We start from the raw sequence: 27,567 nt of genomic DNA on the forward strand, positions 1-27,567 counted from the left end.
GGGCGGGGGAGGGATGGAGTGTGGGGCGGGGGAGGGATGGATGGAGTCGGGAATGGATGGATGGATGGAGTGCGGGGATGGATCGATGGAGTGCGGGGATGGATGGAGTGGGGGATGGATGGATGGAGTGGGGGGATGGATGGATGGAGTGGGGGGATGGATGAAGTGGGGGGATGGATGGATGGATGGATGGAGTGGGATGGATGGATGGATGGAGTGGGATGGATGGATGGAGGTAGGGAGATGGAGGGAGGGAGATGGATGGATGGAGTGGGATGGATGGATGGAGTGGGGGATGGATGGATGGGGTCGGGGAATGGATGGATGGAGTGCGAGGATGGATGGATGGAGTGGGGGGATGGATGGAGTGGGATGGATGGAGATGGATGGATGGAGTGGGATGGATGGATGGAGTGGGATGGATGGATGGATGGAGTGGGACGGGTGGATGGAGTGGGACGGACGTGTGGATGGATGGATGGATGGATGGGGTGGGGGGATGGCTGGGGTGGGGGATGGGTGGGGGGATGGGTAGGGGATGGGTGGGGGGATGGATGGAGTGGAGGGATGGATGGAGTGGGATGGATGGATGGAGTGGGATGGATGGAGTGAGAAGGAAAGGGGAAGGAAGACAGTCACATAGTCAAATGTGTGTGATATATATATATATATATACACACATACACTTATTCTAGATTGACTTCAATCAGTAAACAAGAAAGTACAAAAGAAAAAACAGAACATCAGAAAAATCAACATTAATCACCAATGCCTGTTGGGTGATCCAATTTGCAATATCATATAATTAGTAAATTTTTGCAATTCAAGAAAAAAACTGACATATGAATACGAACTTGGTATTCAATTAATTCAAATGAAATCACAGCAAATCATCTATAAGCATCAGGTGATCCCACCTGCAGTGTCACATATGTCTATAACATGCGTGAAGAGAAGAGTAATCTGTGCAATGAGACATGCTCGGTAATTATATGTATCAAGTTAAAGAATAGGCGTGTGTATAGGTGTACCTTCAGTTTGTATTCCTAATCCATGATATAATTTACGGTCAAACAGGGTCCAAAAATAAGTATAAAGAAAATAGCACATAATTGGAAATGGGAAGCAAAATAAAGGACAGAAGAACACCAATCAGCGGCATACCTATTTAGTTCAATTAGTTCATTTGGCTAATTGCAAATAAATACAGAACGAACAATGTAAATCCATAAAATAAAGTGACCGCTTACCAGAGCTTCGTTATTTAAGAAGTAATGCTCGTGATTCTAAAGTTGAAAAGACACATGCGCAGTCACTAATGATAGATCATGGTGCGCGTGTGAAACTGACACGCTTTAAAACGTAAAAGCTGGGAGGCCGTGAGATAGTGAAAGATAATGATGGGTAGTTTAACATGGTGGCGCTGGGAGCAGATTACTACAAGACTTCAGGGAAGAAGGTGTGATCCTGTGAAGGCCGAGGCGCGCGTCAGGACGTTAATGCACGAGAGCGCGTTCAAAAGTGAGGGAGTCATAGGACGCGCTGGAAGAAACGCGCTGATATACACATTTCTTTAAAAGTGCGCTAAGCACATCCCTATCGGTTACGGGTGTCAGACGTCCCATCATACCTCTAATTAGATAGGCGTTAAGTCTCTGCGGTCCAGGAGCAAGACGAGTTCCAGTTCACCGCAGGCAGATATACCCGGACTCTTTGGCCTGACGTCAGATGCAAGTCATTCATCATGAGGCGCTGTTAGTGCAGAGGCCACTGAAAAGTTACTATACTCGGGGAAAGTGAAAGAAACTAATTACATAATCGGAGCTGAAAAACAAAGTTCGGGCAGATTTGAATACTGCTGTCATGCTAGCTAAAGTAAAGACAAGCCCTCGGCATTGCTGTGCTGGGTAGGGGGGCAGGGAGAGGCAAGAAGGGAAGAATAGGGGAGAGTAAGGGTGACGAGACGCACGGGGAGCAGCAACCTTTGATGTGCTGGCCGGCTGTGGGAAGTGAATAATTAGGGGAGGAGAAATGCCAGAGCGCACGCTGGGGAAAGCTTGTGGGAGGGAGGCTGGTGGCTTTGATGCTGTGCACGCACTTTTTCACGGGCACAGCATCAAATCGCCCCTTTGGTTAAGCTCTGGATAAGCCCCAATATGTCTCGACATCTGCAATGCTTGCGCATTGGCAGAGGTCGAGCCCTAAAAAAGTACCTCAATCACAGCGCCATTAGGGGAAGGACCTTAATCACAATGAAGGAATCTGTACTCTGCCTATACTCCAGAATAAGAAAAAGAGAAAGTGAAGCCGGCACACGCTTCCCAATTAGGAGGCCGTAAGTAAGATTGGCAATGATAAGCAATGATGGACTCCAAGCCCCTGGTATGCCATATCTTTCGCAAGTGAGAGCACCGGAACAATCTTAGGAGTAGCTGTGCGCGTTACAAAACCAAACCTTAATTCAGGCGAGACCTAAAGAAGGAGAGGCTTTCCCCCCTAACTGTTAACCCCTTGAACGCTCATGACAAGCTCAGCTCGTCATGAGCACACGACCACCGTGGCTCATGACGAGCTCAGCTCGTCATGAGCACCAGGGCGCTGTGCGCACCCCCCCTCCCCCAAGCACAGCGGGGGAATGAGCCCCGCATGCAAGGGGCTAACCTAGCTAGAGGGCAAAGGGTAGTAGCCCTTGGAGTGAACAATGGCATAGAAAGGGTGGAAGTATTTCCCTGTGCCTCCAAGAGATCTTTGTCGCCTCTCCTCCACACCCTAGAGTCCGACCCATTACAAAGAACCTCTGGTTTGTCCGTGCGGAGCCTTGCAATTCACACTCCTGTCTGGGACTCTCTCCACCCTCGACCTAAGGTACCACTTGGGCTCAGAAAGTTAAAATGTGTTCCTAAGACGCCACATGTAACAGACACTCTCCAAGCACCACTTCAGCACACAGACGTACCTCTTACACATTCACCTCCCCTGCCCCACATGGACATAGTGAAGAACCAGGTTGCAGGGGACTGCCATACAAATTTTAGAAGCAGAATGTTGGGTTTAGCTCCTGTCCCTGGCAGGAGACTGGCTAAAAGGCTTGTCCTGACACTTTAGTCTTGTCACTGAGACCATTGTCGGTCATCTGCATCTTAGTGAGCTCATAGTATTCATGCTCGATTAAATTGAGAGTGGACATGGTTTGGTGCCCCCAGAACACTGAGCCCTGCTCTGAGTCACAAGCTGTGATGTAGGAAACTCTCAGAGCACATGCTTGACTGTCATGTGTGCTGCAGCGAAAGCAAAATGCCTACAGATTCATGTATGGTGAACTCGAGGTATGGACGTGTCCTCTCCGGAGCCAACCATGAGAGCTTTTCCATCCCAACTCCTGGGGGTTTACTTATCTGTATCTTTTCTAACCGAATAAATATAATATGCATATGTTATGTTATGTTATGTTATTTTTACTTATACCGTGCACAGCTGCCCCAGCGAAGGGGCGTCCTGGCGCTTTGACAAGGCAAACACAGCACGACACCGAAGAGAATCAAGAAGGCCAAAGGAAACAGCAAGAAAACTCAGTTTGATCACTCACCCTACAACTCCGCCATACAAAGTCGTCTCCTACACAAGCCAGCCAGATACAGAGGAATGGCTTCTCAACTCGCCCTAATCCACCAGTCTTGGCCACTGTTGTACATCCCCTTCATTCTCGAAACATCACAGATCACTAAAAGCAACACCACTTTGTGTTCTGAATTCTGTCACGCTCATACTTCTTGTCCTCCTCCATGGGCTCTGAAGCAGCTGCTGCATGCAGGGGCGGCACCTCCTTAGGAGTGGAGGAGCATCGCCCCACCTTCTGCGAGCACAGCAGGCAAACACAAATAGATAAAATGGCAATTCAATGCCGTTTTATTTATGTTCCCCCCACACAGCTTGCGCAGTGTACAGCACGAGGTTGGGGGCGGGGCTGAATCCTGCAAATGCAGGAATTACAGCACTGGTCTACAGTGTGCATGACACATTGGCCGGCAGTCTACAGTCTACAGCCATCGAATATGTGTTGAAATCCCGCAGCCCTTTCTCCCGCAGGGAATCATAGCGCGGTCGTTACAACGACTGCTTTGTGATTCTGCATACCATTACTCCGCAAGTCGGAACAACGAGGGGGGGCGCTGGATGTTGGAATAGTATAATTTACTATTCCAACTTCAGTCTGTGTGAACACTAGGGAAGGTGTTGGATTTTAAATCCAACAACCCCCCTTGTGATTCCGCATACCATTGCTCCGCGAGGCGGAACAGCGACTTGCGGAGCAATGGTATGCGGAATCACAATGCAGTCGTTGTAACAACCGCTTTGTTATTCCCTGTGGGTAAAAAGTTTCGGGGTAAATGTTGTTTACCACAGCCATCGTATCCTACATGCGCAGTGTAGACCCTGCAATCCAAAGGCGTTGAGAAGTCGTGCTGCAGCTCGAGTTTATAGTGAGTAGCACCTTTGCACCTCGCCATTTGTTATTGAAGGCAGCTGCCACTGACTGCACGTATGGCGATGTAAAAAATCCCAAGCTACTGATGATAAAGCATCACTTAACTTCTGGTCACATGCCCCACAAATGTAATTGCAGGCTTCCATTAACGCTGTGCATCCGCCTTCTTGTAGAGTCATATTGTTGCAGCTTTGTTCCACTCATGCAAGCAGATCTAACAGAAGAGCAGGCCTTCTGCACCATCCAAGCAGAGTCCTGGACTGCCTCTTTACTCCTAGGTGTCAGGAAAGAGATAAAAGTGCAGCTCTTCCAGGAGCTGCTCACTTGTTATCTTTAAGGGTCTGTGTGGTTCCTATGACCCACCCATGCTCAACATAAGAGCTGCAACTCTTTGTTCTACGTCAATAAAAACACTTCTGTATATGCATAGACCCCATATTTAGGAAGTTATTATAGGAAACGTAATCAAGACAAGTTAACAAACGAAAATAGATATGTATTTCATGTCATAATCTGAAAATGTGTTTACATATGCATTGACATTATGCATATAGTTTTGAGGCCAACCCAGCATAAGGAGTAGAAGCAATCCAGTGTCTTCCGCCAGCTGTTTTTAATGTGGCTGCGTTTTTGGTGTTACTCGCCATGGGGACTCATTATTGGGCATGAATTGACAGATGCGTTTCAGTGACATGTCAGCTTGTGATGTTTGTACATTATTAGCAGACGCAGCGCGCGTCCGTCACTTGCTCATCATCTGCCCTTCATCAAGGTTTGTTGATGGGTCAGTTGCTCACTCGGGATGATATTGACCTTTGTCAAGCGGACACGTTTGACTTCTGGGTGGAGACCGCATCCGAATGAAGTCCCTTCAGTGCACATCACTGACACCACCAGTATTTTAATGCATGAGGGGGCTTGACTCGTTTTTGAGGCCGGACAGGGATGTGGCCCTGTGTGGCCCGCAGTTATGTAGTTGAAGTTTCAGGGAATAAATTATAAGAGATTATAAAACATTGAAAACACAAATATGTGAAATTGGCAATCGAGCAGTGACTGACCATGCAAAAGGACTTGCATCAAACATGTATTACAAGGAACCAAACGTGGATTTCTTCTAAAAAATATATATCTATATTTAACCCAATGAAAATGCATTTCACTTATAAATTTCTGACCATTCCTGAAATGTTCCCAAATGTCCTAAAACATAGACCCTCATCCCATTCTTTGGTATAAATTTTTCTCCAAACCAATCATTTTTTTTAACGTAGTCATTCAAACAACGAACATGGCTCTTCGTCTCTGTGAGAGGTGCGAGCACCCTACTAGGGAGCAAAAAAAGAATCCAGTCCCAAACAAAGGAGTTAATCTTCACTTAAAAGATTTGACAATTACCAAACAGAGCAACCAAAATGAGGAGCTCAGATAAAGTGCAAAGCCACAAATTGCCTCGGCGGGATAAAGGTAAGCTCGGTGGTGTGTCTGTCATGTTTGGTTCGCACTGGAGCCCATGCCTGGACCTACCCACAGAGAAACTCGACAGGTTTCCAATAGGATTCTTACAGAAGATCGCCGATCTCTTTGGGAAATCTCCCAGTTACCCTAAAACCCTGATTCTACTCTTAGCTTGTAAGGAAAGTGTGAGGTTTGCATCAGGCGATTGCTTCCATAAGGCGAGGAGGAGTTGGCTGAGTCAGCCATATGGAAAGCAGGCTACTATGCCAGTGCTTGCTGTGGTGAGACATCCATCTTCTAAGGACTTGGTGAAAACTTCAAGAGGGCTTTAATTGTTGGGTGTAGTAATGTACAACCAAAGAGCAGAGTTTACCGCCACTCGTTTAATGAAGCGTGAAACACAAGTGTCCTCTGTGTGGTTAGGTCACAGGGTTTTTAAGCTCTATCTCTACCTACTGAGTCAAGGATCGGAACATTTTGTAGCAGGTCCGAGTTGTTTATATCTGTTAATGGGCATCACAAAAGCTTTGGAAAGCTTCCCTTGCCCTGGCTGGTTAGCCGATTTCTCACATAAGTGGCCCATTCTGGACTCCTGGTGTATACCTCATGACAATTCAGATTAAAGCTTGACTCCATTTTTTTTGTTCGTGAAGGAGAAGCATCTCTGTCACTTCCCTTTGTTCCTTGGGGGCTCCCTCCTCCCGCCTTCACTGCCTCCCCCCACAGACCAAGTAAGCAAGATCAATCTGACCTCCCCTCTGACATTTCATATTGATTTACCCCACCCTCCTGAAAGCGCTAGCTTCACTCCGCCGCAGTCCGCCAGACGCGTGCACCTCGATTCTGACAGTTCATCAAAGTTCAAATGAAGAGTTGTGTTGACTTTCATTGATGAGTCCTCGGAGGCTGACATTTAATAACATCAGCAGTAGAAATGCAAAGGGCATCCCAGAGGGTGACTCTATTCTCAGATGTTCGTGGTAGAGTTGACGGCTCGCTCACCTCTAGGTCGCCAGCTCAAATTTGATTCCATATGGCGGCGGACAAGTCATTTGACATCCGGTGAGCCAATGGCGGACTTTGGAGGCAAGATGGAGGCATAAGGCCACTTTTACTCAGTACTCAGCATGTCCTGAATCAATGGGCCGTGGACTACTGACTGTGTTGCAGGTGGTGCTCTTAAAACCAAAGCCTATGATGGAAAGGCCACACTCGAGGAGTAAGGAGAATGTTCTCAGCATCAGTAGTGCAGGACATATGTAGGCGATGTCAGAAAAGCCTCACTTCCCATTGGAGGTCTTGTACTGTCTTTGCACGTGATTTCTGGTCACCCAGGGGACACTGGAGTTGTCCACTCTTGGCGCACAGGTTCACCCAGGCTGCATTGTTGACGGCTGTTTCTATTTCTGAAGCACGAAGTGTGTTATGGGAAATGTTTTGATAATAAATTGCGTGTCTCCACATCGAAGTTCTGGTATCGAAAATGGAAACAGGCACGGGGAAGGGCTGATGACTTTTCCCAGAGGGCGCCAGGGACTCCCGGCCGCATATTGGAAATCACGCCAGTCTCCAGCGATTATGCAGATCGTCTGGAATGCGCTAATACGGTCACGCCTTTAGATATAGTCCATCTCAGCATCCCCTTCGATTACTCTCTCTTAATACCGGCAAAGCGAAGACGTTGTCAACACTCCACACACCACCAACAACAAAAATTGGTTTTCGTTTAGGAAAATCGTGCCTTAGCTTTTTAATAAACAGCGTTTTGAGAAACATGAGAAATATAAAAAATCCATTTTGTCAGGGTCGGCAAAATGCTCTATTTCTGCCTTTGCAATGTCCGGGTCTGACAAGCCGAGTCTATGCATTAGCAATGTGAACATTTTGGACGAAAATAAGTGCCCCTGGAATATGCTGGAAAGCTATGTCTTACATAGGAAGATAGGTAACCTAGCAACCGACTTTTACATGATTAGCAAGCGACGAAACCCGGGATAAGTGTTGTGATAAATTTTGCTGATGCCCTTCAGTTTCGTGGTTTTCAAGATTTTATCAAAATCATGTCCTCGAATTTACAGTTTGCCACTTTGAAGTATATAAAACAAGCATTTGCAATGCAATAGATCTCGCATTTTCAAAAGTTTAAGCCATTGGCAGGGCCTGACTGGGAAGCGAAACTGGACCTGGCAAACTGCTTGGCCGGCCCCTGGGAGGGGGGATATGGAGGTGCGCCGGAGCTGTTATTCCCGGTTTCGCCCGATTTTGTCACAGGGGCCAATACGGTAACAAAAATGTCCAAGCAGGGGCCCAAAACCAGCCCCCACCCTGGCGGCCTACCAGGGAAACGCCCGGTGCCTGCTACGGCCAGTCGGGCCCTGGTCATTGGCATTGTAAACGACAATGCCTTTCATTTATGTGTTTTGAAAACCAACACCTAAATAAAAGGCATTGTCATTTATATTGGCAATAGCTCAAACTATCGCAAATGCAAGACTATTCTAATGATGGCCGCGCCCATTTCTTTAGACGCTGCTCGGTGGACGCTGAATACGGCGAGTAGCGTTTAAAGAAAGGGGCACGGCCACCATTAAAGTAAAAGCACGGCATGGGGCGCTTTCACCAAAAATAACAAAAACAAAGGTTCCATAGCGTGGCCGCTATAGTTGGAGCAGACCAGACTGATAAGATAAAGAAGCGCGGCTGCTATAGTTAAAGCGGACCGGCTACCATTACTAATAAAAATATTAAAGCGGGCGGAGAGCTGTGTTGTTGGAAAGCATGTCATGGGTGGAATAGGGGAAAGTCATTAAAGAAAATAGTGCTCACAGACTATAGATAAAGCAGACCGTGTATTTAAATGTTTACTAAAACTCCGTAATCCATACATTACTACTCCCCACCCTGTCCCTCCCCCTGCCCACGTCACTGCCCTGCAGTAACTCCTACTGCCGACCGCTACTGTCCTCCCCAAAAATCCATTCTCTACTTAATACAAAGCCTGGAGGACACAGCGCCTGCAAACCATGTTTCACTAAATCCCCATGTGTTGCTGCTCAGATGTGCTGACAAGGGCCCAGGGCAATGTCTTTACTATATATTTGGAAAGCAACCAATCTGCCTGGCAAGCTAATACCCTCACTCACAGGCTGCCATACTGGCCCAGAGCTGAGCATCCGCGCCTTTCCTCTGCAAATCCCAATTATCCCCAACAAGCTATGCGGTCTTTTGTTTAGGCTGGATCCTGGCAAATGTAGATTTTATTCCCTAGGCAGAAACTTCACTTGTTTTGCAACGCAGCATGTGGAGAGGACAGGTGGGAACCTCCTGGCTTACGGGCAAGAGGAACTTTCAACCAGGAGTTAACCCCCCCCCCCCCCTGTTCAATAAAGATCATTATTAAGGCACATATGCCATCAGTCAACTGTATGCATTGATCTTGGAAGGTCAGCTCCTTGTCATATTGAAAGTGCCAGAAGTCCTGGTCCTCCTTACGTCATTCAACACCCTGTAACAAAAGCGGTTCCTCCGGAGACTCCAGATTGTTGTTTGCATCTGATTTAGCCTACATGTAACACCATAAAGACCCTTCATTCCCATTAACCATGCTTTTCATTGACCTTAATGCCATTATACACCCTCACATAGCCTGTTCAGGACGCGTTTCCTGTTGAACACCAGAATACTGATTCTTGAGCTGTGTAAATTACATCAGGTTCTGCCATGGTGAACTCTACCAACCAAACATCCAGCTTCAGGAGTCTCACCAAAGCAAATGCATAAGTGCAGAGAAAGTAGTCATACTCCCCACCTAGTAAGGAGATACTCCTAGCTGTCTCACTGCAGCGAAAGGGGGTCATGGACCCTCTAAATGTTTTGCTAAGCAAGTTTTGAATCCACTTAGTCTGCATCTTATTGGTAAGCAAAAAGAATAGCTTTTTTAGCAGTGCATGCACATAGTAACTTAGAGTCTTAACATGAGCATGGCATCCCTGGTCCACTGACCAGGTCCAGCTGCACTACAGAAAGCGCAACACTTGGCATCTCGGAAGGATGTACTGCACTGAAGATGCAACGCATCAACAGTTCTGGATGCTGGACCAGAGCTAATTCAATCCTCTGTGGGATTAGCTGAAGAATCAAGTCTTGTGGAACGCATATTATCTTCAAAGCCATCCACGGACTGGCCTTTCTGCCTCCAAGATGAAAGCAACTTCTATAAGTCATCCAAAATATTGTTACCTCTTGGAACAAAAATCTGGCCACATCCTGCATCAAAATGGGCAGATGTAGAGCCATCCTGCGTTAAAGTTAGCACTGCAATGGTCCTACTGTGGATGCATCTTGTTTCCCATTAAAACGTGACCAGGTAGTTTTCTGTCATAATAGAATGTAAGCTCTGTCGCAAACTGAGGAATTTATTCAGGCAATGACAGTCTATCAAATTCTGCCAAACACGATGCGGCTCAATTGGAGAAGATTTTTCCAACCAACATAAAATGCTTAGTACTTCCAGGGTAGACCATATTCTAATGAAGTTCTGTCTAAAACAAGAGTCTGCAGTTCTTTCCCAGTATACAGGGTAACCAGATTTTGAAATCTAAAAACAAGGACATTCCGCAAACATTGAAGCAGAATTTTGAAGCCACCGAGGGGCATAAATGACTTAACCTACAGTGCTTTCCAACACAGACAGTGTGGCCCTACAGGGAATTAAGGAGAACTTTTAAACCCATTGTCTTCTGTGTTAGCTAAACTGAGGTCGGCTATGGGGTGCTAACTAATTCTGCACTGTAACACACAGTCTTTCGCCTTTCACTCTGTGTTCAGTTGATCCTCTGAAAAACAGAACATTTCCTAAATTAAGTGAGTTTGTCAGTACAGGTGCTAAAAAAATGGGCTTGTGCCTGCAAATCCGGGTCACTTGGTCACCCTATAAACGGAGAATAATTTTTAGATAGTACTAATGCTGCAGTATGTTGTTGTGGGACAATAGGCTTACCAGCTCTTTCAGCACTGTGCCTTTTATAACAGGGATTGGCTTCCCAGTGCATGTAATAAACCCTGACAGGACAAATTTGAAATTACATTTTGCTGGCGGTCTCCCCGGGGGGAGTCAGGCAGGCACACCTAATACCTAGGAAATTTTGAGCAGACAAAATTGTCTGTGTGCCATGATTACCTTTTTCCCCCGCCTGTGAATTCAGGACAGCATTTTCTCAATCCAACCATTTTCAACCTGCTAAGACGTCCTGTGGTCCCAAAGGAGGCAGTGAGGAGCGGCAACCTTTGCCCAACATGCTCCTCCCTGTCAACACCAACCGAGTGATTGGCCGTTATTAGGTGATGATGGAGGTATCATCCCACAGTCCGTTGCCATGGTGTCTTGAGAGCTAGGCACTGCATCTTTCTGCCAAGCTAGGCATCCTAAACGCTTGTCTATCATCATGAGCCACATCACAGATTGTATTTCATTACTGCAAACACTGCCTGCATATCTAAATAAACAGCGAAATTAAATTGTTGGACGCAACGTTGCTCGTTCTCACGTAGCGTGTCAGAGTCTTCTTTAGAGGAAGAGGAATTCTACCACAAATTCTCTCCTATGCAGCGCTCTCTGATTCTGTCGATGGACTATTCCTCTTTCTGTTACTGCATGTGTTATAAATTTACTTCCACCTAGATCTCAATAATATTTTCCTCCACCCCTTAGCATTCTTGTGTCTGCTGAGTTTACAACAAATATTTCTTTCACAGATTCTGTCCATGTATCTAGGTAGCATGTACAGGACACGACCATCATGGGAGAAAGGTAACACAATTTCAAAGAGTTGACAGTGATCAACATCTCTTAGAGAAGAAACAGATGGGGCTGTATATACTTAGCTAACTAACCTGAGAGTGGGCTGGTTCGTTCTTTTTTCTTTTTTTTGTCCTTTCTTTGTTTGCATTTACGATGAACAAACTATTTCAAATGATCAATCAAGCCTCCTCAACAACTTGTATGATATATTTCTCTAGTACTGTACTGGGAAATGTATATGATATTGCTATGTCAATTTCCTGCCAGGCACAAGTCTTATTGAACTGCTCGTCCATGGATTTTTTTATAGGTTTGTCCACGAATGGATTTTCTATAAATTGATATCACTGCTTATGGCTTAATTACAATCCTATTACTGTAGACTAGTTTCTTATAGGAATTCTCGTAAGAACCATATTAAAAGATCCTCCTATACAATCCTAATGTACACTTTTCCTTCTGTTCACTTAAGGAGTTGCTGTTCTTCTTGTTATGCTTAGGACTCCACTAGGGGCCATAAAGCAAGCAAAAAACATAATGGTTGCCCAGGACCCCAGTCTCTGCGCCACGAGCATCTTATGAGTTGTTTATGGTTGTGTAATTGGCTGTGTGTGTGAATCGTGAACTGTGGTTTGGCGTTATTACTGCGAAGGGAAAAAAAACCTGTGGTTATTAATTTCTAAACCCTGCAGTGTTTCATGCGTGTTGTTAGCTGTCTTGTTAAATATACTGGAAAAGTTGAAGACATGAATTGCCTCGTGAAGCGGACGTCTTATTGAGTGCAAACCTCTAAATGTCGAGCCAACAGGCAGATGTATATTTTGACAGTACTCACAGCCCTGCTGGGAGTGATTATTGCATTATTATTTTTTTACAAGCTGCTGGTCACCACAATTCCCGCTGATTATTAGAAAGGTTGAGCCTGCTTGCGCCGCAAGAAACATCCTCTCGGATCTGTGGGGTTGTCAGTCACAGGGGTACTCCAGGCTGTTTTTGTTACCGTGATACTGAACTCCGGTGAGGTTGGGTGCACTGCCCAACGACATGAACGCCGTTAATTTAAGCAAACTCCCTCTGAGCACGGTGTCTGCAAATTCCTGACTTGGCTGCGTTCATTAGTGACGCGCCCATCCTCGAGGTGCAATCGAAAGCCATCTTTAGTTTCTACCAGCATGCAGCCTTGATGGATTTGTTTGCCACCTAACCACTAACCAGATGGCTACCTCTAAAAATACAAAGAATTTTAGGTAGTGTTTTTTTTTTTTTAAGGAATAACGGTTAATTCTCGAAAGGTTAACCTGGCTGTATGCAGCTCGCAAAGCGACACCGACGTGTTGCCGGTGGGCTGTATTTCTCGAATGAAACCATTCTTAATTCATTTGAGTGGGTTACCACAGGAAAAAACGTAACACCTCCGCCTGAATGTTATTCCTTCACTTGGTTTCAATATTGTGATTAAAGGACCTTTTCCCATTATTTTGAGCTGTAATTACTGAAAAATTGGACGTTTGGGACTGTAGTGTTCCTATCGAAGACGTTTGCGTGCTAGAGAAGCATTAAACAGCTACAGTGAAACCGAGGTTCATGCAAACATGAAGGTTATGTCAGCCACGAAGGTGGCTTCGGAGTAGACATGGCGAAAAGGTTTATTATTTCAGTGCGTAGGCAGCCTAGTCAATTAGAGAAGTCCCCGGCCTCGTTCTGAGCTTGTAGGCGAAGGCAACCCCCGCTCGGGGGGCGCCGAGGAATACCAGCCAGATGGATCATGAAGGAACCCGACTCGCTGCCTCCCTGTCACCATGGTGACACGGGCAGCAATTAGAGTCGGCGCAGCCGTCATTTCTTCCTGTGTGGGTGGTGGAATTAAGAGTGCGAGGCCCATGCTGTGTGAACAGTGAAGTTTTGTAGAGCAGCGAACCCATCAGCTGCTTCCATGGTTTCGGTAACTGCTGTTGTTTCTCAACACCTCTTGCACCCCAGCATGTCTCCCGTGCTTTCGGTGGCTATGGAAACACAACGTTATACATAGATACATGCTTGTGTATATGTATGTATGCAATACACAACTTCAACACAATGTACTGACCTACATGTGCTTGTGTGTGTGTATGTATATATATACATACATATATATCTATATATATATATATATGTATATATATATATATATATAAAGTAGATATAGTTAAGACCTAGTTTCCATATATATAAAACCTACTGGTGGTCGTTCTAGTTAGGACCTAGTTTCCATAGGAAAAGCATTTTTTGACTTGCTTATAACTTTGGCGTCATTTGACAAAAAGTGTCAAAGTAGGTTCTGAGTGTCATGGAAAGTTTGGGGGTGATCCATGCAGTGGGGACCGAGAAATAAGGGTGTGAAAAAGGGTGCATTTGTAATGTTAATTCCTATAAGAACGCCTTGTCGAACCTACAGCCCAAACCGCTGGATGGAATTACACCAAATTTGGCAGAAAGGTAGACGTTGTTACGCAGATTTGCTATTTGGTGAAATCCAGCCAGTAGTTTTTGAGAAATTTAAGCCGAACATTCTGGATATATCATCTGGCCACAGATATCTGGCAATGAATCGCAAATACGCACACCAGTGGGAATGCTCTGATTCGCTGGATGCAACCTGAACAGAAATTTGCAGCCGCCATTTTAGCTATCGGAAACGGTTCCTGGTGCTGAAAATGTGTATGAAAGCTAATATAAGGGTCAGGGTGGAGATACTCTGACCCCATGATTGAAAAATGGGTGTCTTAGTGACATGAGTTCTGTGTCCAAAATTCATTTTTTTTAATCGCACGTGATATTCATGACAATTCCGTGACCACCAGCACCCCCGTGATCTGTCGCGGGAACATCGTGACTATCGCAAAGTCATCGCAAATATTGGTGGAAATCTATAAAAAATATATATATTTGTAAACACTCGCCGGTCACTATCAGTCATGTATCTACTCACATATCCACTCAGGCACTCATACACCCACTCACATACCCACTTACACATTTATACATCCAGTCACATACCCACTTAGATATTCATGCACCCCTCACATATCCATTCAGGTACTTATGCACCCACTTACAGACTAACTCGGAGAGTGACACTCCCATGTACAGACCCACTCAGAGACTCAGTCACCTACTTAGAGACTCAGTCATAGATGCATTCATATAGTCTCATACCCACTTAGAGACTCATAGACCCACTCACAGACCCACCTGAGCACTCATGCACCCATTTACAGACCCACCCAAAAACTCATGCACCCACTTACAGACTCCATCAGAGTCACGCACCCACTTATAGACCCACTCACACATTAATGTATATACTCAGACAATATGAGTCACTCATACACCCGCTCACTGAAATACTCATAAACCCACTCACACACCCATACAGTCACTCCTACACTCAGTCACAGACCCTCTCAGAGACTTATGAATTCAGTCAGTCACTCATACACTCAGAAACTCACACACCCACTTGCAAACTCACTCAGATATACACACACCTACTTCCTCACTCACTTAATCAAGGCTCATGCATTCACTCACAGACCCACCCAGACACAGGCCCTCCCAGTCACAGACCCACTCAGACATTCATACATGCACCCCTTCACTCACCCACTCAGAGACGTGCTCTCACTCACAGACCCATTTACACACTCATACACCTATTCACTGTCACTACCCACTTATTTTGGCATTTTACGATGTATTTGCAGTGACTGCAGCTACCGATATCATCGTAACGCCCAGCGTTACCGTGAAAACGGAAAATAGTCTTTGAAGACAGGTTTTCTGGAAACTCACGACAAAAATGAGTTTGAAAAGTACACTAATAAAGCTCTACTGTTAAATATACTGTAAAATGTGTCTATATATATGTTTTACACTTTGTACAAACCATGCACGCTTCGCTACATACGGCACCATTTTCTCCTAAATTGATCACAGAAAGAAAAGTTAAAACAATATCTTACTAAATATTTAGTCTTAAACTTTATTTTAAAGATGTCTTTAAGTGTATTTTTCAGTATGTGAAATGCATTTACTGATCACAGATTCTCCACAGTAAATGCGACAATGTTGTGCTGACTCAAAAAATTGTTAAAACGTAAAACCAGTTATTAATGTACTTTCTGATGAACACATACCAAATCAAAAAATGAGTGGTAAATTATATAAAAACAATATACAATATCCAATTATAGAAAGAAAATTAAAAAATCTTAGAGGCTCACTTAAGAAAAATAGACGTTACAATTAAGAAATAGAATTTAAAAAACCTTAGAAATTCACTTAAAAAAAAGTTACAGGGATGTTATAGTTAGCAATTAGCATTTAAAAGACCATAGAAATTCACTGAAACAAGCAAAGGTTACAGAGGGGTTATAGTTCGGAAATAGAATTAAGAAAACCTTAGTAATTCACTGAAAAAAATAAATGTTACAGGGATGTTAAAGTTAGGCTGACATTTCACTTGTATAAAACCAGATAAATTCAGCAATTATAGTTAGCTAAGCTAACTATAACTCCCCCCCCCCCGCAATGCACTGCTTATGACCTCACATATTACATCACTCATGACATGGTCAGTGCCATCCGGATATACAAATATTTTGTTACCTTAATTTTCCAAAAACTACTGCATGAATTTACATAAAATCACAAAAAGCACAGTCCAGTCCAAGATCTAGCTTCCTCCCAAATTTGGTGTAATTCTATTCAGCACTTTTTTTAGTAGCAGTGCGTTAATACGTCTATGGCAAATTCAAGGGGAAATATACCATTAGGACCCCCCCTTTTTTCTCAGTCCCTGCTTGACGGATCCCCCCAAAACTTTCCAGGAAGGAGCTGAGGTTGGTGAACTTTTTTTAGAAAAGTTTCATGAAACATCGCCAAAGTTATTAGCAAATCAAAAAGCGCAATGTTTATGGAAAAGCAGTTCCCCTCCCTGAGCCTCTACCTGTCCCGGGAACCTCATCCACTGGAGCCCAAAACTTTTTTTATTGGGAGAGAGGAGGTTGTGGCCCTTCTCACTGAGCCTTATGAGGCCCTGGAGAGTTCATCTACAGGTCCAAAAAAACATTTTCTATTACGGGAGGGGTGCATGCAGCCCCCCTTCCCGAGCCCAAATGTGCCCCAGAAACCCCATCCCCTTGGACCATACATTTATTAAAGGAAAGGAAGGTGCATGGACTCCATCCCAGAGCCTAAGAGGACCCAGTGGCCCCATTCCCCAACATCAAACATATTTATATATGAGGAGGGGTTCATGGCTCCAATCCTCAAGCCCAATTTGACCTATCTCATGGGCTCATTAATTAACTATTGGAGGAGGTGTGTCCTCTCTTCCCTGAGCGTTAAGCCTAAGGACCCATTTGGGCTTGCAGTGTTGGGGTGCATGCCCACCTTTCCCGAATCAAAGTGTTTGGCCCCGGGGGATGGGGTCACTGGGGCACTTTTTGGCTTAGGGAGGGGAGCCACATTCCCCACTCCCCATTATCATGAATTTTAGCCCCTGGGGATGGGTTCCCTGGGGCCTCTTAAGGCTCATGGAAGACAGCCGCGCACCGTCCCCTAAATAATAATTTAATTACACCAACAGTTGTTTAATATTTCATTAATATAAAAGTTTTGATCCCCATAGGATCGCAACTTTTTGTTAAAAATGATTTTGTCTGGGGAGGAGGGGGGGGGCAGAGTATTCCTACCCTGGACAAGTAAAGATTTAAAAAAAAATTATATGTACGCCAGGGGACTAAATCCGTAAGTCCTCTAATGGCTGCCTGCGACATTTTTCCTCATGTTGCAGGATGCGAATCAGAGCTTTGTTTCTGGGGAAGCAAGATGGCCAAAGGGTAAAAAAGCTGCCTTTGCCAATCGGAAGGCTCTAAATATTTTTTTAATTGGGTTCGATGGACTCCCCTAAGAGTCTCTCAAACCCAACCATCCAGATACACAAATATTTTGAATCCTTACAATTTTTCAAAAACGACTAAATGGATTTACACCAAATCAAACAAGTACGCTTTCTGGGCCAAGATATAGCTTCCTGCTAAATTTGGTTTAATTCCCTTCAGCTATTTTTGCTGTAGGGCTTCTTAAAAAAGTCTTTGGAAAATGCATTGGGAAATTTGGTTTTGGGACCCCCTGTTTTTCTTGGGCCCATTTAATGGATCATCCTGAAACTCTCAAAGAAGGAGCTGAGGTGGATGAACTTTTAAAAAAAAAGTTTTGTGAAGGTTCATCAAATGGCAACGAAGTTATTGCCAAATCAAAAAGCACTTTGTCAGTGGAAAAGCAGGCTTATCTATAACTACCTAACGGCAACAACCAGTGTGAAGGAGTGAGGGAATGGGAGGGAGGGATGGATGGATGGATGGATGGATATTCGCCAATGTAGTGTGGAAGTGTTTTCACTTCACATTAGACTGAGTATTTTTTTCAAAACCATTCATAAAAGCACTCTGTCAATGGAAAAGCAGGCTTATCTATAACTACCTAACGGCGACAACCAGTGTGAGGGAGTGAGGGAATGGGAGGGTGGGATGGATGGATATTCGCTAATGTAGCGTGGAAGTGTTTTCACTTCACATTAGACTGAGTATTTTTTTCTTTACCATTCATAATATTGGAATTGTTTTTTAGCGCTATTCCTAAAATCATGAATGCTTACATATGTCTAAACCTTATTTCTCCCCAGTTTTTGAAGAACCCGAAGACCCGAGCAATAGATCCTTTTTCTCCGAGATCATCTCCTCCATTTCGGACGTAAAATTCAGTCACAGCGGGCGGTATATAATGACCAGAGATTATCTCACGGTCAAAGTGTGGGATGTAAACATGGAGAACAGACCTATTGAGACATACCAGGTAAAGGTGGCCTTCTACACACACTGCAATTGTCATCACTCTCTGCAAATGTTGTACTGCACAGCACATGAGCGCATTTTGTAAATTCCTGTCTATGCTCTACTCCTACCACATGAGGTTCATTTAAACTATGAAGAAGAATCCAGGAGGGAGAAGGCAGGAAAAAGACAAAAGGAGAGAATATATTTATTGATAAGACTGAAGCATAGGATATGAGAGGGATGGGAAGGTCCTTAGTAAGCAGGGGTGACAGAGAAATAGTGATCCGGAATACAGAGAGAAAAAAGATTTGAAGTGTCACCATTATCCGTGAAAAAGATAGAGACTCCTTTAAATTAAGAGCTATGTCAAATATGGCCATGAACCAATCTAGGGAAATCTTCCTTTGCGTGAGTGGAAGCAGAGCAGCATAGAAAGAGTACACCTGCATGACTAAGGTTTTGTGACTGGAGGTCCAAGATCAGGGATTAATCGGTTATACAAATATAGATCCCTTGCAAGATTTGCCCCTGCAGGATAAGAAGAGAGTGATCAAGGATTTTCCTATGCACTTTGGTTAAACTCCCACTGCAGCATTGCCAGGAACATATGTATCACAGATATCAAGATGTCCATGCATTATCTTTGTCCCATCACATCTAGCAATGACAAGAAGAAAGGGGCAAAAGGATGGTTGCAAGGGTGAAAGGACCAAAGGATGGAAGGATAAAACAACATTTGCATAGGTGGGTGAAAGAAAGAATGTCTGGAATGATGAAAGGCTGGATGAAAGAGTGGATGGATGAAGGGAAGCCTAGGTGGATGGTGGATGGATGGATGGATGGTCAATTGATAAAAAGATGCTGAAATGATAGATAGATGAAAAAGAATGGATGTATAAATGGTAAAAGAATGGATGAATGGTTTGAAGTGTGAGTGGAAGGATGGATGGAAGAATGTAATGATAGGGTGGATAGACAGATTGGTAAAGCAAGGATGGATGGAATGTGAAAGAATAGATGAAAGCATGAAAAGATGGATGTATGTATGAAAGAGTAAAAGGATGGAGAGATAGATGGATGGATGGTGGGATGAAGGGACCTCGTTTAGGGTTGGAAGGGCTTGCTCGCTTCACTCACCAAATGGCATTCATAGTGGGGGCATTTTTTATTTTCTGGCTACTCCCTTACAGAGCCCGCTATCAGTTAAAGGAAGTAGGGAGTGCCTCTGTTTGAGCTTGGAGCTTAAGGTCTGTTAATAACACTTCCTAATGGGCTAATTAGCACCTTCCTCTGTGTAACAATTTGTGTTGTGTGTGTGTATGTATGTATGTATATATATATATATATATATATATATATATATATATATATACAGAGTTATCTTCTTTTTTGTATATATATATATATATATATATATTTATATATATATATATATATATATATACAGAGTTCTCTTCTTCTTTTTTGTTTTTTATTTTCAAAAATTTTATTAGCATCATGAGTAACATCAGATACAAATAGCTCAGAAAAGCTCAAAATAATAAGGGTGAAAAAAGGCATAAAAAAAAGGAAAAAGATAAAGCATAGCTCCAAACAGTATTGAAAAATCATTGTATCAGTTAAGACATTAGGACATAATTGATCCCCATATTTTTTCTACTTTTCGTTTTTTCCCCTGTCCTCTAGTTACCGCCAGAGAGCTTTCCATATTATAAATGTCTTTAACCAAGAGCCACCATTCCATAACTGTGGGGGGATGATTTTGAATCCACACCCTAGCAATAGCTAGTCTGGCACATGTCAAAAGTATATTCATTAATTCCCTAGATATATTGCTTTCCCCACCGACTCCAATCATGATATCCAATTGGGTGAGTACAATTGGCCTAGCCATTTTGACCGAGATAACACTAACTACATCCTTCCAAAAAATAGATAATTCAGGGCAGGAACAAAACATATGAACAATATCTGCCCCTTTAAGTGCGCACTTAGGACATTTTGTACGATCACTCAAATCGTTATCACAAGCCCATTTTAGAATCCTGTCTGGAGAATAGTACAGTTGGAATAATGTTCTAAACAGCTGTAATTTCAGACTTGACGATTGAACTGCATTATTTAGACTGTTCAGTGAAGAAGTTATCATATCAGGGGTTACATTCACCTCTAACTTAGTACTCCACTTTTCTGCCACCTTGCTGATGTCGTCCTTGTGTAAAACAGAAAAAGTCCTATATCCATAACTAATTAATGCTTTATCAGAATCTCTATACATACAGCGCCAGACTTCGGATTCAGCTATACTGTTAAGGCCTAATCTTCGAGTAAGATAATCTTTGATCTGATTGTATTTAAACAAAGCCCCTTCTGGTAAGTTATACGTTATCTTCAGCTTTTCAAAAGTAGAGAATCCAATATGATCAAACAGATCTCCAAAATTACTTATGCCATGATCAGAGAACATAGTGTTAGCTGAATCATGAAACACTTCTGGCAAACCTGGATTAGACCAAAGGGGAGTTTTGGCATGAAATAAAGAGATATTACTCTTATTAATAATGGAACGCCAGATATTAACCGTGTCTCGGATCGTCTTAAACCGTACTCGTTAAAAGTAATTAGGGTCATTAAGTCTATACAAAAACATCATAGCCTCCCCCCTTAGTATGAATCTATGAAAATAAAGACTTTTTTCAGGGACAAGCAAGCTGCGAAAACGAGTTAGAAAAGCAGACCAATAGTACAATTTGAAGTCTTGTAACCCAAGTCCACCATGATCAAAGGGTAGTTTAAGCAGAGATAAAGCCCGTCGTGCTTTCTTATACCCCCATATGAAGCTACTAATGATACCCTCCAGTCTACAAAAATATATATTACACACTCTTAAAGGTATAGACCGAAAAAGGTATAAGAATCTAGGCAGGATCTTCATTTTCATTAGGTTGATTCGACCCAGAATCCCCAACGGAAGTTTATGCCATTTTTTAAGGAGAATAGAGGTTTCTTTTAATAGGGGTTCGTAGTTAAGTGCTATTATTGATTCAGGGTTAGAAGATATTTTTACCCCAAGATATGTTGCCACATTACATACCCCTACTAATGGTGTGAGTGGGGGAAAGTTTATGATTACTTGCGTTTTGCTAATATTTAGTCGATACCCTGATACTAAACCATATTTCTCTGCTTTAGTGCCAATACCTCGTATCGCATCAGGGACATTTGTAGAAAAAACTGCCACATCATCTGCATAAGCAGTTATTTTTAATACATTAAGACCATTTTTAAACGGATAATCATTTCTTGTTTGTGCAATGCAATCAAAAAAGGTTCTATTACTAGAGCAAATAACAAAGGCGATAGGGGACACCCCTGTCTTGTACCACGTTCGATTGGAAAAGTAGGTGAGCATAGTCCTGAATAACATACTTTACCCTTTGGTTGATCGTATAGGGATTTAACCCATTTCAAATATTGTCCTTTTATGCCGAATGCGGCCAGAACTGCCCAAAGGAAGTCCCACCCCACGCGATCAAATGCCTTTTCTGCATCTAAAAGGATCATGCCGAGCGGGGTGGGACACGTCCTGGCAACATCGAATGCAGCTATAGCAGTATTAATATGGGCAGTAGTATCCCGTTTAAGAATGAACCCATGTTGAAATGGTGAAACCATTTGTGGCAGCGATGGTGCAAGCCTAGTTGCTAGAGTTTTCGCAAATATCTTTGCGTCGGCATTAATTAGTGATATTGGTCTGTAGGACCCTCTCTCTTGTGGGAGTTTACCCTTTTTAAGAAAAAATATGATTTTAGTGTAGTTCCAAGATTTTGGAGCTTGTTCTCCTCTGCCGATGGCTTTAATGACCATTAATAGGAGTGGGATTAATTCTTCCGTACATTTTTTGTAAAGCTCTAGGGGAATTGCGTCTTCGCCAACAGCCTTTCCCATTGCTAGGGAATTAATAGCTACCTGAATGTCTCCTGCTGTTATATCTGCCTCTAAACGATCAGCTTGCTCTTCCTCGATACTCTGTACCACGTTTTCAATCAGATAGGCTTTTATGTTATCTCCTATTGGGATCGTTTCAGGTGTGTATAGCTTTTGGTAGTAGGAAGCAAACTGAAATAAAATTGATTTGGGGTCTTGATGTAATTGTCCGTCGTCGCCTTTTATTTCCTTAATCAACATTTGGGCTCGGTCTTCTGCCACTTTGTATGCCAACATTTTTCCTATCCTCTCCCCACTTTCATATTGATCCAGCCTGTATTTAGCTAGTTTGGAAATGCATTTCTCCCTAAAGAGATTTTTCAGTGTTAATCTTGATTCCATTAATTTTGAATTTAAAGCCTCAACCTCATTTGCCCCTGTATTAGTAGTTAACATCTTAGATAGCCTATCTTCAATATTAGATATATCATCTAGTAACTTTTTGTTTTGAATTCTACCAGCTTTATTTTGTTGCCAGACAAACTGTTGGGTAAACCCACGGATGCTAGCCTTACAAGCGTCCCATACCATCAAAGGAGATGTAGAAAACCTATTTATATCAATAAAATCTTTTATGTGTTCTTTTAGCATGCTCACAAACTCAGGATCAAAGAATAAATACCTGGGAAACGAGAAGGGCCTAGGTGGACGCATATCTGTAACAACATCTATTGAAAATAAAAGCGGGTTGTGGTCTGATGTTACCCTAGGGCATATTGACATTGTACTGGCTGATAAAATAGAGTCAGAAGCAAAGACCATATCGATGCATGAACACAGTTTGTGAGCAGCTGAGTAATAAGGATAGCCTGCTATATAAGGATAGAGATACCTCCAAGCATCTTTAATTGCATGTATAGTGGCCAAGTCTAGAATTGCTGCCCTTGTCTTACTCATCCTCTGGAACGAGCCCTTTCTAGTAGTATCCAAATTATAATTCATGATACAGTTAAAATCCCCTAACACTATCCGCTCCCCCTCCCAAGTAAGCAGCTCCATATTAACCTGATCAATTTTTCTTGGTTCATCCTGGTTAGAGGCATAAATCCCACATATTGTATATTTAAGGCATTCCAATGTCACTTGTACCATGGCCCACCTTCCCGCTTCATCAGTCATTTTTCTATTAACTTCCACTTTGAACTGTTTGTGCTTCAGTATAGCCACGCCTCGAATTGAAGCATTAAACTCCGTGCTTACCAGAAGATCGTAACCTAATTGATTCAATAAACGTCTATCCTTATATGCGACATGAGTCTCAGTAATAACCACTATTTGGGGGTTATGCATCCTGAGCTCTTCGTATACCAGACTCCTCTTAGTCCGACTGTTTAATCCAGCCACATTCCATACTAGAAACTTTGGACTTCCTACGGGCAGTTGGGCTCACTGACCCGTAAGATAGGCTTAGCACGTGCAGTTTGGAGAAACGCAAGGATCGGGGTCATGGCTCCCAAACCTCAGGGGAGAAATACCCGGACCACGGCAGCAAAGCAGACATTAGCAGGCATCGGGGGAGAAACTAACGCATCCGCTTCTATAATTACTCCCACGGAGGTAGTGGGGGTAGAACAAAGAACAGCCCCAGATGCCGGGAAGAGAATAGTGGGTAAGCAACTAGCAACAGTACCATCTAGTGTCGTTGGTGTTACCCACACACCCGCTTTTTCAGATACTATATTTGGCGAGAAAAATATCGGAGCACCAATCATGCAAGCAGCAACTGAGGTTAACCAAACAAAGGTGGTTGCAGACACTATTATCAGCTCTACGGCCCCAGCAGGGATGACGGAGGAGGAGGCAGTCCCAGTAATGATCGCTAAAGATCTGTTACAGGTGATACAAGAAATGGAAGATATAGATGATGCGGAACAAGTCAGCAATGCGGAAACAGATGAAGAATACTGCGATATTTTAGATTCTGGCAGTAATACATCTATAACCCATGCCAAGGATAAGGCTAATAGTATTAAACAAGCATTTTCAATGCAATAGGTCTCGCATTTTTTAGAGTCACTGGGGTTATACATATAATTAGTCTTTCCTGGCGTGGTGAGACCCGGTCACCTCTCCCCGTGCACAACCGGCTCGCCAGCTAATATGTTTGAGTATTTCTGCTCTGCTTCAGATGTGGGTTGTACTGTGCATTGTGGCGACAACCTTGTAAACAATGCGCTCCGTGACATGTAAATTCAATGTTGGCCCAAACTACGGATCTTTTAAATATCCGAAATGGTGTGGGTGTTTGCAGAGTGATTTGCCCTGAATCACAGGATGTGGACAGGACCCCAAGGTTCGAACCTTGGTCTCCAGCACCAAAGGCGGCAGCTCTAGCCGTCGGACCACATCCTCTCCTTAACACTGGGAGGCTCATGTTTTAGGCTAATCATATAAGCAGGAGAGGGCATGAAATATTCTATGATAAATAAAGCAGAAGAAAAAGCAGCGTGATAATGAAGGACATTTAAGTTGGAGAGCTGTGTTTTGCCGCACAGATGCAACATGGGAGGCAACGCGACTCGCTGCATGTAAATGTAAATGAGCATTAAGGCATTTACTGTTGAATCCCTTTAAACATGTTACACTAATACGTGTTAAAGTGTTGATAAAGTACAAAATGTAAGTTATGTTGCGAGTAGCATTTTGTTCAGTTGAATATCCGTGTTGCATTATGGGAGCTGTAGTTTAGATACACTTTGGTCAAAGAGCGATAGCGCGCAGGTGGTAGAGGATTACTGGCGTGGCAATCAAGCAGCCCCAATGGGGGTGAGTCTCAAGTACGAATGGTTTAAAATAGATCGGTTGCGGGGGGGGGGAATCTTTATGGGAAAATCTAAGAGCGAGTGGAGGCGTGAATCCGTTACAGCAGGTATGTGTTGCTTGAGGAATGTTTGGGAGTAAAATAGGGATGACGTACTCCGTTCAGAGGAAAAAAAGGGGGGGGGGGAGTGAATTTGTGTGGTAAAGCGGAATGATATGAGGGGTGTATAGGAGTTGGTTGGAGTGAGAGATACAGAGCGTTTGAGAGGGTAGCAGGGTGAATGCAGATGGGGCTGGAAGAGGTGCGAGTGTGACCGGGAGTAGGACTCCCAATTCATAAAACCCGCATAACAGATTTCTTGTGGTTGCAAGTTTAAAGTTCAGGGGGACATAAGTAGTCACTGGGGAAATGCCAGGTGATGGGGAACACCCACAAAGTCATAACACAAACTATGCACACATAAATATAATGTTGTAGAGTGCTGAAAGCGAACAAACAGAGTCGAAAAGCTACACATACTCCCATATTCTCAGCATGATTTCTGCACACGAAGGAAACAAGTATTTGCTATGGGTGGGTGGGGGGGGGTGGACATGCGAGGGCGAGGAGGGCCGGACAACAGGAGGGAGAGCGGGGGAAGATAAGGCATGACAGAGGGAGGGAATGGTTAAAGAAGGCGCCAAAGCATGTCGCGCCGAGGGGAAGGGGAGGGACGAGGATGAGGGGCAGCGAGCCACGGGTGGCATTGTTAAATACTTTCACAAACGTGTGACTCCGTCTTAGAAGGCTGTGAATGTGCTTGTGGCTGAGAAGTGCTGGGGAGTAGGGCCAACAAGAAACAACAAGTGAATTAGATGCTCCCTTTATGGCGAAGAACAACTTAACTGCATTCCACAGCTGTGTAAATAGGAAATGCATCTTTAGTAAAAACCGGAACAGAGAAAGGCTTATTTCCTAGCTTTCAGACGTCATTTTTTAGAGCAATTGTGTGCAAGAAAGGCGAGTAACATGCATATTGTCTGTTTGTGTGTGCAATTAAGTAGAAAATTGGAACCTTTGCTGAACACGGATGGCTGGTGACATCATGTGCAGAATTCAGATTGGCATTTAGTTTGGGGGACAGGAAGCAATCTGCGCACTTGTATTGCATGTTTTTGTACAGATATTCTGAATATTTTTTTTTGTGGGTGGATAGTTAGAAAAGCGCAAATGCGCCGCATTCATCTCAGAACATCCGTGAACATTAAATTAAAATGTAGGTACTGACTTGTATTTTTACGTGCGAGTTTTAGCTGCAGTGCAACTGAAGGTCACCGTGAGAATGTAAAATGGAGTGGTTTGCGAGCAGTGGTGTGCGCCTGGGAGGGTATGGTGGGGGAAGAGGCTGGGCAGGCAGCAGGAAAGTGAAGGAAGATGGGAAGAGAGGTCGGTAGAGAGAAACAAGCCGGGGTGCCAACCTTCGTGTAGCGCTGTGAGGAGGAGGGAGGGGGGAGAGAGTGCGCTGTGCATACCAATGGCGAGGTTAGCAGCGAAGGGGCCTGAAGCGCATCAGCAGGCGAGCCCTAAAGAGAGCCAAAATGGATCAAGGGAGCAGCAGGGCAGGGGGAGAAAGGAGGGGTGATTTTGCGAGGCTTCTGGCGGGGGGAGAAAGGAGGGGCAGCGGAATGCGTGCGAGGGGAGGAGAAGTGTGGCAGGCAGATGTGCGGCCTGGTGAGGGGGCGGGAATGCGAGCCTGGTGGGGGCAGGCGGATTAGGGAGATGCTCGTGCTTGTGTGGTCACGTGACCCGCTTTGTGGCCACGTGACCTCACATGCACTGTGAAGAAACGCCAGTGGTTTCACTAGCCGATCAAGCACTATAATTCTCACCCATTTCCTTCGCAATGGTAAAGGACGAGACCTAAAAAGACAGAGCAAAGATAAAGAATAAGGCTAGGAGGAACATAATCAAGCCTAAGTCCGCTACAACGAAAGCGATGGTAGAGAACAGTCCTATCAGAAAGTGGGTACAAGCTAAAGGTGGGGTGAAATCCATTGTACTAAGGTTATCGGGCAATAGCCCTACTGAGACAAGCACGGGGCCAGAAGAGACAGGGGGGCAACTAGATCTTCTACGGAAGCCGTGAACACTGAAGCTATGGATAATATTACATTAATGGACCCTCCTATATCAGCTTGCAACAATCTCAATGCTTCTG

The 27,567-nt window shown here is 43.9% G+C and overlaps 1 protein-coding gene across 1 annotated transcript in view; it reads left to right on the top strand.

Annotated features, from left to right (window-relative positions):
* PPP2R2B (protein phosphatase 2 regulatory subunit Bbeta) overlaps nucleotides 1–27,567 on the top strand; it is a 304,244-nt gene that overhangs the window by 270,106 nt on the left and 6,571 nt on the right. The window contains exon 7 of the mRNA XM_078653298.1: nucleotides 18,472–18,641. Coding sequence (XP_078509424.1) covers nucleotides 18,472–18,641 — 170 coding nt within the window. The remainder of the gene's footprint in view (nucleotides 1–18,471; nucleotides 18,642–27,567) is intronic.

This window comes from Lissotriton helveticus, chromosome 7, assembly GCF_964261635.1.
Source record: "Lissotriton helveticus chromosome 7, aLisHel1.1, whole genome shotgun sequence".
Taxonomy (NCBI): domain Eukaryota; kingdom Metazoa; phylum Chordata; class Amphibia; order Caudata; family Salamandridae; genus Lissotriton; species Lissotriton helveticus.